The sequence below is a fragment of the Dendropsophus ebraccatus genome, chromosome 1 (genome assembly GCF_027789765.1).
Source record: "Dendropsophus ebraccatus isolate aDenEbr1 chromosome 1, aDenEbr1.pat, whole genome shotgun sequence".
NCBI lineage: Eukaryota > Metazoa > Chordata > Amphibia > Anura > Hylidae > Dendropsophus > Dendropsophus ebraccatus.
In genome coordinates, this window is record NC_091454.1 from 207,743,673 (window position 1) to 207,757,620 (window position 13,948).

General features: G+C 42.6%; 1 protein-coding gene across 2 annotated transcripts in view; it reads left to right on the forward strand.

The window, feature by feature from the left end:
• The first annotated feature begins 964 nt into the window (after positions 1-964).
• The window catches only part of LOC138767973 (serine/threonine-protein kinase N1-like), a 69,274-nt gene continuing 56,290 nt past the window's right edge, over positions 965-13,948 (forward strand). The window contains exon 1 of one of the 2 annotated variants that reach the window (XM_069945938.1): positions 965-1,062. Coding sequence is in view for 1 of the 2 variants with exons in the window: in XM_069945914.1 (XP_069802015.1) it covers positions 10,129-10,164 (36 nt within the window). In the remaining variant the exon portion in view is untranslated. Of the gene's footprint in view, positions 1,063-10,031; positions 10,165-13,948 lie in introns of those variants that run through there. The other variant, XM_069945914.1, reaches the window with a different exon arrangement.

The following is a 13,948-nucleotide window of genomic DNA, read 5'->3' on the forward strand; positions in this document are numbered from 1 at the left end:
TTGAGACTATGTTGACACAGTTCATATTTTTTCATCTGACTAAAGCAGGGATGGGGAAACTGTGGCCCTCCAGCTGTTGCAAAACTACAATACCCATCATGTCTGGACAGCCAAAGGACTCCCTGTCCCTGGAGTCTGTGGGGCCACTGGTCTACACCAGTGGCAGGATGGAATTTCTGCAGCAGGAAACCCCTAGGTCACTACCCCTGGTTTGGTTATACAGCAGTGGTGGCTGAGGTGCAACAAGGACAGGAACAGGCAGTCAGGTGTGGGAAGATGGCGGGCAATGGGACAAGAGAAAGCGACAACTCTCAGTTAACCGGCAGGAATAATTAGACAACGCTATACAGCAGCCTAGGGGCACAAATAGAGTCAGCAAAGGGTTCGAGGAAGGGGCAGGCTTTATATGTGTGTGCTTGGCAGCTGTTACATATTAAAGGGGTTGTCCAGCAAAAATCTTTTTCTTTCAAATCAACTGGTGTCAGAAAGTTATATAGATTTGTAATTTACTTCTATTTAAAAATCTCAAGTCTTCCCATACTTATTAGCTGCTGTATGTCATGCAGGAAATGTTTTATTATCAGTCTGACACAGTGCTCTCTGCTGACATCTCTGGCCGAGACAGAAACTGCCCAGAGCAGGAGAGGTTTTCTATGGAGAGGTTTCTGTCTCGGCCAGAGATGTCAGCAGAGAGCACTGTGTCAGAGTGAAAATAAAACAACATTTCCTGCATGACATACAGCAGCTAATAAGTATGGGAAGACTTGAGATTTTTTAATAGAAGTAAATTACAAATCTATATAACTTTCTGATATCAGTTGATTTGAAAGAAAAAGATTTTCGCTGGACAACCCCTTGAAGGCGCACTGGCCCTTTAAATCTCACAGAGACTGTGCCAGTACATCATAGGAGGTGGTAGCACGTGTACCGGCGAAGAGGGCACCTATTAGGACAGGGGGCAGGTAATCTAGTCACTGTGCAGGCAGACCCATGCCCCGATGTGAGCCGTCGCCATGACAATGACTCAGGAAAATAATAACAAAATGCATCCGTAATCATGAGGTAAAAATACGGCCGTATAAATAATGAACATGCTCATTATTTACCACCTGCTTTCACGAAATACCGCCATTTTCTTCACATATTTGTTTTCTTTTTAGTCGTGCTTAGCTCGTATTTTACTGTGTGAGAACATAGCCTTATGCTGAACAATAACAGGCTCCATTATCACAGTCATACTGGATAGGCTTCCCAGAGTCCCGCAGGCCCTGATTCATCAATATGGAGAGATCTATGACTCCAGCCCCGGTGATCCTGAGTTCGGCTCCGGCCCATAGAGGAGTCACAGTTATAGTGTTGCTGTATTTATTACCTCTGTGTCGTGTTCCATCTTTGTTACCTGTTTAATATAACTGTAATCATATTCATATTACACATTGTAGTGTGGATTATAATTCCACTAAATGTCCTGTCTCTGTGCAGATCCGCTGTAAATGTCCTGTGGCTTTCCTGTCCTGTAGGTGGTATATAGCCCATCTCTTTATCTACCTCACTGGTGACACAGGTTATCTCTCATCCCTGCCACTAGGGGGAGCCTTTGTTTTTATACCATCCATGATTTATAGCCCTTAGGGCTCGTTCCCACTGAGGAAAGGTAGCGGAATTCCGCGACGGAATTGTCCGCCGCGGAATGCCGTTAGCCTCCCGCTCATAATGGGAGTCTATGGGAGGCGCGCGCTCCTGCCCTGTCCGCGCTGAAGAATGAACATGTTCATTCTTCAGCGCGGACAGGGCAGGAGCGCGCGCCTCCCATAGACTCCCATTATGAGCGGGAGGCTAACGGCATTCCGCGGCGGACAATTCCGTCGCGGAATTCCGCTACCTTTCCTCAGTGGGAACGAGCCCTTAGTGATTATTAGCAATGAATACTCAGAGGGTTAGGAGCTCTGTATGGGAGCTGAGGGCTTATGTATTAGCTGTTTATTGTTTCTCTGTTCTGCTGTATATTGTCCTGGTGCTGTATCATGCTGTAACTATGTACATTGTTCTTATACCTAACAGATACATAGATTCATGGCATAAAAAGAAGACCACATGGTCTATTCTAGTCCCTTAGCAATTTGTTAGATGGTGGTATTATGTTTATTACTAGAGATGAGCAAACCTGGAGCATGCTCGAGTCCATCTGAACCCAAGCGTTCGCCATGTGATTAGCGGTGGCTGCTGAACTTGGATAAAGCCCTAAGGCTATGTGGAAATCATGGATATAGTCATTGGCTGTATCCATGTTTTCCAGACAACCTTAGAGCTTTATCCAAGTTCAGCAGCCACCGCTAATCAAATGCCGAATGTTCGGGTTCAGATTACCCCTGCACTGTGATGTCATTATATGTATTACCCCTGAACTGTTATGTCATTGTGTGCAGTATATCAGTACTGTGATGTCACTGAGTTCATTATCCCTGCTCTGTGATGTCACTGTGTACATTATTCCTGCACTGTGATGTCATTATGTGTATTACCCCTGCACTGTGATGTCATTTTTTTGTATTACCCCTGCACTGTGATGTCACTGTGTACATTATCCCTGCACTGTGATGTCATTGTGTGCACTATATCAGTACTATGATGTTATCTCATTTTAATAGATGATGTCATTATGTGTATTATCCCTTTACCGTGATGTCATTATGTGCAGTATATCAGTACTATGATGTTGTGCACATTATCTCTGTAAAGTGATGTCACTGTGCATTGTCCCTGTACTATGACGTCATTGTATACATTATTCCTATATTATATCCCTACATTATAGAGTATTGTGATGTCATTGTATGCATTTTCCCTGTACTGTAATTATGCATTATCCCTGCACTGTGACATCATTATATGCAGTATATAGCTCTACTGTGACATCATTATGTGCAGTATATAGCTCTACTGTGACATCATTATGTGCAGTATATAGCTCTACTGTGATATTATTATGTGGAGGATCCCTGTATTATGATGTCCTTGTAAGCGATATCCCTGTATTGCAATGTCAATGTATTTTTCGTCCCTGTACTGTAAAGTTATTATATGTGTTATCCCTGCACTATGACATAATTATGTGCAGTATATAGCTCTACTGTGACATCATTATGTGCAGTATATAGCTCTACTGTGACATCATTATGTGCAGTATATAGCTCTACTGTGATATTATTATGTGCAGTATATAGCTCTACTGTGATATCATTATGTGCAGTATATAGCTCTATTGTGATATCATTATGTGCAGTATATAGCTCTACTGTGACACCATTATGTGCAGTATATAGCTCTACTGTGACATCATTATATGCAGTATATAGCTCTACTGTGACATCATTATGTGCAGTATATAGCTCTACTGTGACATCATTATATGCAGTATATATAGCTCTACTGTGACATCATTATGTGCAGTATATAGCTCTACTGTGACACCATTATGTGCAGTATATAGCTATACTGTGATATCATTATGTGCAGTATATAGCTCTACTGTGACATCATTATATGCAGTATATAGCTCTACTGTGACATCATTATATGCAGTATATAGCTCTACTGTGACATCATTATGGGGATTACCCCTGTACAGTAATGTCAGTGGATGTGACCTATAGATCAGAAGTGAAGCCTGAACATCAATAAAGATAAATAATAAAATAAAGCAGAAATCCCAGAGTTTTGGAGCTTTTCCCTCTAATAATCGCTCTGCCCCATCAATAACACATCAGCTGTAATAAAGCTGTAGAAAAGCTTTGTGTCTCTCCCTGTATCCCATAGGGAAAGTATTTGGCCAGGCGATGAGTTCAGACCATTACATGTGTACAGGTAGATTTTCGTTTTCCCATCACAAATAGGCGTCCCTCCTGACCATATTATTTGTTGTATGATTTATCTATCTGCTCAGTGTATACCAGTGACTATCACAGATACAGGGAAATAATAACCACAATCCATCACGCCTGTCTAGACCTCCAGCAGCTGTTACTATTAGTGGAGAATATATGGATGTATATATATATGTATATGTCCAGGAGGCAGCAGCCATCTAACACCTTCCTGGTCGAGCAGAGGACGTTTATCTTGTGTTTGTCCTCTTTGTCGGCTTTTTACCAGTTATACTCAGTCCTGGAGATTAACGTTTTATGTTTCTGATGGAAACCAAAGTGACCTCTAGCAGAGGACATATACTCTATGGATACAAGTATTGGAAGCCTAGACATTGTGCAGGAGCTTCTAGGACATCCCATACTACATCTATAGACAGTGATATGATATGGTATATAACAGCCGCCCCTTTTCTGGGAGACTTTCTGTAAGGTTTTGGAGGTGTCTCTGGGATTTTCACCCCTATGTGAGGTCAGACACTGATGTCAGGGAGAGCCTGGTCATGGTGGATGGGGTCAGAGCTCTATGCAATCATGTTCTTCCCCTCCATGTCTTTATGTAAAGGAGATTAATGCAAGATAAGCATACGGCACTACCAATTGGAGGGGACAACCGCACTGTGTGGCCACGTACTCAGACCCGGTTCAGCTGGTGGTGCTCAATTGACCCAACAGTCTTCCAAATATATAGTCCACAGAAACATGAATGTCAAGGCACTCACCACAGCTTCTTTTTCCAATACGCTTGCTTTATTCACATATATCACGGATACATAGATGCAGACAGGTGAACGGGCGACAGCCTGTTTCACGTGCTTAACTCGCACGCTTCCTCTCGGCCCTGACGTCACTACGTTACACAGTCCTTTTAAAGACGTACTAATTGCAACACAATACACACCTCTAAAAAATATACACAACTTATTTAAAAGAACATAGAACGTTACATAATTTACAGCAATGATACCCCTTAATAGTAACCATGTAGATCGGAGCGATCATTCAGACCAAGTGGTCCGAGTGCTTCCGTCTTTAAAATCAACTCAGTTTCCTTTTTAATCAACCTATTATCCCTACCACCCCCTGCTGGGGAGTTCTTAACCTGCAATAAGCCCATAAAGCGCAGTTCAGACGGGTTGCCCCCATGAACTGTGCGCATATGAGAGATTACTCTCGGGCAACCTCTACCTGTTTTCAGAGAGCGTACGTGTTCAGCAAATCGTTGATACAGTGGGCGGGTGGTCTTACCAATGTAATGTTGGTAAGACCACCCGCCCACTGTATCAACGATTTGCTGAACACGTACGCTCTCTGAAAACAGGTAGAGGTTGCCCGAGAGTAATCTCTCATATGCGCACAGTTCATGGGGGCAACCCGTCTGAACTGCGCTTTATGGGCTTATTGCAAGTTAAGAACTCCCCAGCAGGGGGTGGTAGGGATAATAGGTTGATTAAAAAGGAAACTGAGTTGATTTTAAAGACGGAAGCACTCGGACCACTTGGTCTGAATGATCGCTCCGATCTACATGGTTACTATTAAGGGGTATCATTGCTGTAAATTATGTAACGTTCTATGTTCTTTTAAATAAGTTGTGTATATTTTTTAGAGGTGTGTATTGTGTTGCAATTAGTACGTCTTTAAAAGGACTGTGTAACGTAGTGACGTCAGGGCCGAGAGGAAGCGTGCGAGTTAAGCACGTGAAACAGGCTGTCGCCCGTTCACCTGTCTGCATCTATGTATCCGTGATATATGTGAATAAAGCAAGCGTATTGGAAAAAGAAGCTGTGGTGAGTGCCTTGACATTCATGTTTCTGTGGACTATATCTTTATGTAAAGGACCAAACCCAAACGGTTCCCTCAAAGCTGGAAGTGATAATTATCCACGATGTCTTACAATGACAATGACATTTCCCTTCATTGGAACTAAAGGGCTAAGGCCAAGTCCTGACAGACGACCCCACTGTATTATCCCTCCTCCACCAGACATTGCAGCTGGCATAATGCAGTCAGGCCGGTAACGTTTTGGCATCCAATGGACTCATCCATCAGATGCGGATAAGAAAGTGTGATCCATCACTTCATAGAATGTTTCCTCTGCGCCGGAGTCCAGTGGTTAAAGGAGAACTCCGGACAAAAACAATTTTTAATATGTTATTTCATAAGTAAAGTTAGACAAATTCCTAATGTACATAAGGTTCTATTTCCCTCAATTTACTAGATCAGGCAGGCTTCAATTTGTCTAAAAAAAAAAAAAAAAAATGTGACGTCACGACTCCCGAGTCTATACCTGCAGGATCCAGCAGGGGGCACAGTATATGTAGAAATAGCCATTCCTGTGCTTTTCTGCTTAAAATTCAGCTACCTGGGCTGAAAAGCACAGGAATGCCCATATGTAATTTCTATATATACTGCGCCCCCTGCTGGATCCTGCAGGAATAGACTGGGGAGTAGTGATGTCACTTTTTTGTTGTTGTTGAGAAATTGAAGCCTGTCTGAGCTAGTAAATTGAGGGAAATAGCACTATATCTGCATTTCACATAATAAGTTTACATTAGGAATTTGTCTAACTTTCCTTATGAAAAAAAAAACACATATTAAAAAAATGTTTTGGCTGCTGGAGTTGTCCTTTAAGGCTTTACACCTGACTCTTGGCATTGGCATTGTGCTGGTGATGTAAGGTTGGCCTGCAGCTGCTAAGATATTGATATTGGATATTGAACTCCCAACTATAAAGTGACATTATAACCTAGTAATTATTATATTAAATGGGAATGTCCCTTTAAAAGCAACAGGACATACAGCAGCTGATAAGTACTGGAAAACCTGAGATTTTTAAACAGAAGTAAATTACAAATATGTATAACCTTCTGACACCAAAAATTATAACTTTTCTTCAGACTACTCCTTTAAGGTGACCGTCCAAGATATATGGGGCCCTACTGTCTCTCCACTGATGATGTTAGACTTGCACACTGAATGACCACATTATCCCCTAGGTGCTGAAATTGATCTGCAGGAATACTTGGTCCAGATGGAATCACTACAGGACAGAATCACTACTTGCATTTTCCGCACACTAGATGAAGGTCCTGACATGCTCAGTCATGCTGCAGAGTCTGTTCATCCTTGTCCCAGAGACGTCTATATGATTAAAGGTGTTGTCCAGTGAAGTTTTTTTTTTTTCAAATCAACTGGTGTCAGAAAGTTATATAGATTTGTAATTTACTTCTATTTAAAAATCTCAAGTATTCCCATACTTATTAGCTGCTGTATGTCCTGCAGGAAGTGTTGTTTTATTGACATTCAGACACAGTGCTCTCTGCTGACTTCGCTGGCCGAGACAGGAACTGTCCAGAGCAGGAAAGGTGTTCTATGGGGATTTGCTACTTCTCTGGACAGTTCCTGTCTCGGCTAGAGATGTCAGCAGAGAGCACTGTGTCTGACTGGAGAGAATACACCACTTCCTGCAGGACATACAGCGGCTAATAAGTATGGGAAGACTTGATATTTTTAAATAGAAGTAAATTACAAATCTGTATAACTTTCTGACTTCAGTTGTTTGAAAGAAAGACATTTCCACTGGACAACCCCTTTAAGCTTTAGAGACTGTGATGACCCGGTAGGCAACAAAAGTCACTGTTATGTTTCTTAATGCAGTCCATGACCATAAGACCCTTGTGGCTTGGTACATTATCCTGCTGAAAGTCCCATAGAGTAAATAGCTACTTGGTCAGCCACAATGCTTAGATAGGCCCAACTGTCCGAACATTCATCCATAGATATCAGATCTGATATTTGTGCTTTGTCCATTGGAGTCTAAGGGCCCTATTCCACGGGACGATTATCGTTCAGATTATCGTTAAATCGTTCGAATCTGAACGATAATCGTTCGGTTGAAATGCAGTTAACGATTAACGACCGAACGAGAAATCGTTGATCGTTTAATAAGACCTGGACCTATTTTTATCTTTGCTCGTTCGCAAATCGTTCGCATTGAATAAGACATCGTTCGGTTGTTCTCAATAGATACGAACGCAATAGCGAATAAATAGCGAAGAGAAACGATCGCAATTACGATCATAAGTAACGATTATCGTTCCATGGAAATGAGTGAACGTTTTCAGGTCTTTCGCAATAGCGGTCGTTTGAGATCGTTAATCGTTAACGATTATCCAAACGATAATCGTCCCGTGGAATAGGGCCCTAAGGGCCCCATTACACAGGACGATTATCGTGCAAAAAATCGTTAAATCGTTCGAATTTAAACGATAATCGTTTTGTGTAATTGCAGGCAACGATCGAAAAATCGTTTGTATGTCGTTGATCGTTGATTTAGATCTAAACCTAAAATTATCGTTAATCGTTCGCTAATCGTTCGCTGTAATTTCACATTCGTTCGCTTTAGTTCCGCATTTGTTCACTAATCGTTCAGTGTAATTGCACATTGTTCATTGTTTTTCTGGGATCAGAAGGAGTAACCGATCATAGTAACGATCGCAATAACGATTATCGTTCTGTGTAATATGGTGAACCATTTCAGGTAAACGATAAACAATCTCGTTTGCGACCGTTGATCGTTAATCGTTAAAAATTGCTACGACCCTAAGGGCCCTATTACATAGACAGATGAAGGCCCAGTCAATACTGTAAAGAAGTGCTACTCTGCTAAATTGGCGCCCGTTTACTGGGCCTATTACACGGGCCAATAATCGTTAGTGATGTTTCACTAAGAGATTGACAGTATATGAAATCCTGCCCCTGGCTGATCTAGGATCAGTGACACCAGGCCTGGTTCCAGGACGCTTAGATCACTCCCATCCAGTGTGCAGACCCATCCATAAGTTATATGCTGCATTCTGGGGGGATGGGTGTAATCTCCAGGGAGACATTATGGGAGGCCACAACTGTAGTCCTCTTAGCTTCTCATACACCGCACATCCTGCCCCTAGGAAATACAGCGCGGGTACTTGTGGCTTGTAGCCAATATCCCAGGAGGCCTTTGATTCAGAAATAGCCGATCAGTGTATAGAGAAGAGCCATTACTCAGCCCCTTATGTGTATAAATAGAGGCTGCCCCGGGACTCAGCAGAAGGAGCCATCACTTATACAGGATACAGGGCGGCTGAGGACTCTGAGGGGTCAGGATGTGAGGGAAGCAAGAAAATCTACCTATTTATCTATCGTCCGTCCATCCGTCCATCTATCTATCTCTTATCTATCTGTCTATCTTTATCTATCTCCTATCTATCTATCTATCTATCTATCTCCTATCTATCTATCTCCTATCTATCTCCTATCTATCTATCTATCTATCTATCTATCTATCTATCTATCTATCTATCTATCTATCTCCTATCCATCTATCTATCTCCTATCTATCTCCTATCTATCTATCTATCTATCTATCTATCTATCTCCTATCTATCTCCTATCTATCTATCTATCTATCTATCTCCTATCTATCTATCTATCTCCTATCTATCTATCTATCTATCTATCTATCTATCTATCTATCTATCTATCTCCTTTCTATCTCCTATCTATCTATCTCCTATCTATCTATCTATCTATCTATCTATCTATCTATCTATCTCCTATCTATCTATCTATCTATCTATCTATCTATCTATCTATCTATCTATCTCTCTATCATCTATCTATCTAATATCTATCTATCTATCTATCTCCTTTCTATCTCCTATCTATCTATCTCCTATCTATCTATCTATCTATCTATCTATCTATCTATCTATCTCCTATCTCCTATCTATCTATCTATCTATCTATCTATCTATCTATCTATCTATCTATCTATCTCCTGCCTCTCTCTCTCACAGCTGTCACTCTCTACCTCACATCTCTCTATGATAAGTATATAACAGCTGTGCACCAGGAATGGTCAAAATTAAAAAGCTAATAAAAAGTTTTTTTACCACCACCGCCCCTAGTCCCCCCACACTGACTCCCCCCCCCCCCCCCCCCCCCCCCCGATACAGTCACTAGCCCCCCTCCCTAGTATTAGATCAGTGTTCACATAGTCCAGGCTGAGTAGCCTATCTGCTGCACTGAACATCTACAGGAAATGCAGGGAGGGACCGGCAGAGAGACCGTCACTCAGTGTGTGACACACCATGTCATCCTGTGTGTGGCTGCAGGGCGGCATTGGTGACACTGTGTGCTCGGGTGTCACTAACGTTGGTAAATAATGCCGCACACACCGACTGAGGAGCAGGATGCGGAGGTACTGGGGTGTGTGTGTAGCCTGCAGGTCGCTCCTATGTCTGACAGGGCTCTGCACTTCTCACATTTCTATATAAGATCATGTCTGGTTGATAACTATATTTGGCTGTTTTGTTCCTAGTGAGTTTTTTATGTGAGTTTGTTACTTGGCGAGACTCGTCGTGATATCACAATGTGTTGTGTGTGGTTTTACATAGGACTGCAGCTTTTCTATTGTATTATGTTATGTTTTACCATTAAACTTTCCCTCTACAGCTTCTCTTCAAAAAGTCTAAAAAGTTTTCAGCCCCGTTGTCTACGTCATTCTGTATCAATGTCTTTAGTAAGTTACATCTGACCGTGACCGGCCATATGGAGTCCATTGCGTCACTCATCATTTTTTTATTACATTATTATTATTTAGAGGGAAAATAAGTGAACTTACGCCTAAGACGTATACAGATGTTTCCTAAGACAGTGACGTAGACCACCGGGATATCCCCAGCAAACGATGGGGGGGGTTGGGGGTCACTTAGTGTTTATATCACAATATCACTTCCTCTGTAGAGATGAACATCACCGGAAGCAGGACAGGTGGCTAGGGAGGGGTGACTGTGCCACCCAGGAGGTGTGTGCCGCCGCCGGTGAGATGCGCTGTATGTGCTTTGATGGGGTAGGTGTACTGACCCCTCGTTGGGTCATGTTGCAATGGTCTTGGGCAGGTGCAAGAGAGGAATTCCCGCAACATCGTCTAAGATCTTAGATCTTGGACAGGATCCAGAAGGGGTTAATGAAACAGCACTGCTGGTTAGGGTCAGGAAGTCAGCCATTACGGAAGTCAGGAGGTGCTAGACCAAATGCATTAACTATTCATGTCTATGTGACCTAAAGGATCTATAGGCTGTTCGATGCTGCCCTAAATGTTTTCAGTGACTACTTCTCTATCGTGTTACGAGATCCCCCCCATAAATATTGGAGGGGAGAGGGTTAAATGTACAGTAAGTGAGTCCATGCTCTTTTCTCTTTGCCGGTAGGTTTTGTCCCTATACAGTATAACATAGTGTGTTCTCCTTTGGGGTACGTTCACACATACAGTGTGTGCCGCAGCTTAATATGGTAGATTTGATGCTGTATAAGGGCCCTTGTACACGACACGGCACCGATGTGCTAACAACCGGCAATGCGCAGGATCGGGGCACGTCTGCACTTTACTCTATTCACACAATCGGGACAATTGACCTCTGTTCTCATGATGGGCGAGGGTGCCAGCAGTTGGATCCCCAGTGATCTGCTATATATCCCATCTCCTGTCTAGGCTATGTTCACATGACATATAACACCGGCCGTTCTGTGACCCGGCCGGGTCACAGAACGGCCGGTGTTTCTGAAGATCATCCCGGCCGGTACTGTAGTACCGGCCAGGGATCTTCATTTCGGGTGAATTTGGATGCGGACACACTCATGTGCGCCCGCATCCCAATTCACTGCTGCACACAATGGAATGTGCGGCCAGAGCCACACACTCTATTGTGTGAACGGACAGGTTCTGTGAAGCCACTATTCATTGAATAGCAGCCGCAGAAAACTGCCGTCAATTTTTTCATGTAGCAGGATGGAATTCAGGCCGGAGCGTATACTGTGTGTATACGCTCCTGCCAGGATACCATTCATTCCTATACAAATTACAACAATGGCTGTGATTTATGCTTAACATACGTTGTGTGAACATGGCCCTATAGGGCATAATTTTTAATCTTCGAGTAACCCCTTTAACAGGAGAACTTCTCTGTTACCTAATAATAATGGTGTAATAGGATGGGTTTTTTTTAACTGGAAGATTCATTGGTTAGGATGAGATAATGGGAGCTATATGGCTGGTTGTGTTGAAATAGGGTCACCCTGCAAAACTGCTCCTCTTAAAGGGACATTCCCATTTCATAAAATAATTACTAGGTTATGATGTCACTTAATAGTTGGGAGTTCAATATCCAAAACTCCTTCTGATCCTTGGGCTGGAAACACAGGGCCTCACACAGGGACTTACAAATCCAGTGCCTCTACACACATGCTTACTTAAAGGGGTACTCCAGCAATTTTTTTTCTTTTAAGTCAAGAAAGTGTCAGAAAGTTATACAGAATTGTAATTTACTCCTATTTAAAAATCCAGAGCCTTGCAACTCTTATCAGCTGCTGTATGTCCTGCAGGAAGAGGTGTATTCTTTCCAGTCTGACACAGCGCTCTCTGCTGCCACCTCTGTCCATGTCAGGAATGGTCCAGAGCAGAAGAGGTTTTCTATGGGGATTTGCTACTGTTTTGGACAGTTCCTGACATGGACAGAGGTGGCAGCAGAGAGCATTGTGTCAGACTGGAAAGAATACACCACTTTCTGCAGGACATACAGCAGCTTATAAATATTTGAAGACTTCATATTTTTAAATAGAACTAGATTACACATCTGTCCAACTTTCTGACACAAGTGGATTTGAAAGAAAAATGTTTTCACCAGAGTATCCCTTTAAAGATTACCACAGAGACAAGTAAAAAGTTTTTATTGGTCGAGGTCTAAGCGTTTAGACCGTTACTGATTAGTAGAGAGGGTGGGGAGTGGCCCCTCTCCCCGCTCTGTGTCTTTGAGACCTGGTGATTCCTATAGACTAAGGACCTTATTACACTAAGCGATAATCAGACGAATCAGGGCGACTTGGACCATTATCGCTATAGAGACAACTATCAGCTGATGAAACGATCATCGGCTAATTGTTGTTTTATGGTGCGTTTACACGAAACAATAATTGGCCCGATCATACAATTAACAATGTCGGAGTAACGATTTTTTTTCATAACGATCAGCGTTTATACAGTACGATATATCGTACGGAAAATTCGTTTTGCGATCGCTTAAGCCTATCTCACACATTGGTTAAATTGGCGAACGACTGTTCACACGGATCGATCTGCGATTTTTTTGCGAACAACGAACGACGATTTGATAACATGTTGAAAGATCAAAATGAACGATTTCTCGTTCGTCGTTTGATCGTTTGCTGCGTTTACACGTACGATTATCGTTCGAATTCGATCGTTATCGCGCAAATTTGCACGATAATCGTTACGTGTAAACGCACCTTTAGGTTTGGACCTAAAATCTATGTGTAATAGCAATGCGCGGCCGGTGGCTGACGATTGCCCAAACACCTGATACCTTACCTGTTTGGGTAAGGGTTGCATGGACTTCGCTTATGATGTCCATGCAGCCCTTTCTGCAAGATTATCGGGCCACCTAATAGGTCCAGTAAACGAGCGCACTTGTTTACTACATTGATTGTCGGCCTCTGTAATAGTACCCTAAGGGCCTGATATGTGGCCATGTACCATCCCAAAGGAGTACCGATCAGTGAGATTGGCGCTTGCTCGCAGTGTCTTTACACACCATGATTATCTAAAGACTTTTAATATGTCTCTATAACTGTTGTGCAGTATATATAGTGGTGCTGACATGGAGGTGAGGGTGGCCGGCAGACAGCAGACTTCCTGTCAGTAATCTAATTGAACAGTCATTGTATTTCACTTCTTAAGGGGACATGAAACCTAAAGCCATCTTATCTCCATGTGCTGAGATGATGAAAGGAATCTATTGTCTCTGCAATCAGCTACTTCTGGCTGAATCTTCCTTTTCCCCCTGGGCGCATTTTGCTTTTTTCACCCATATGCCTAAATACCCTGGGACAGGCTGGTTGCTATGGACATGGTGCCTGACAACTCCACATACCTTACTGTCACCATACACAGAGAGATTTATCTGACA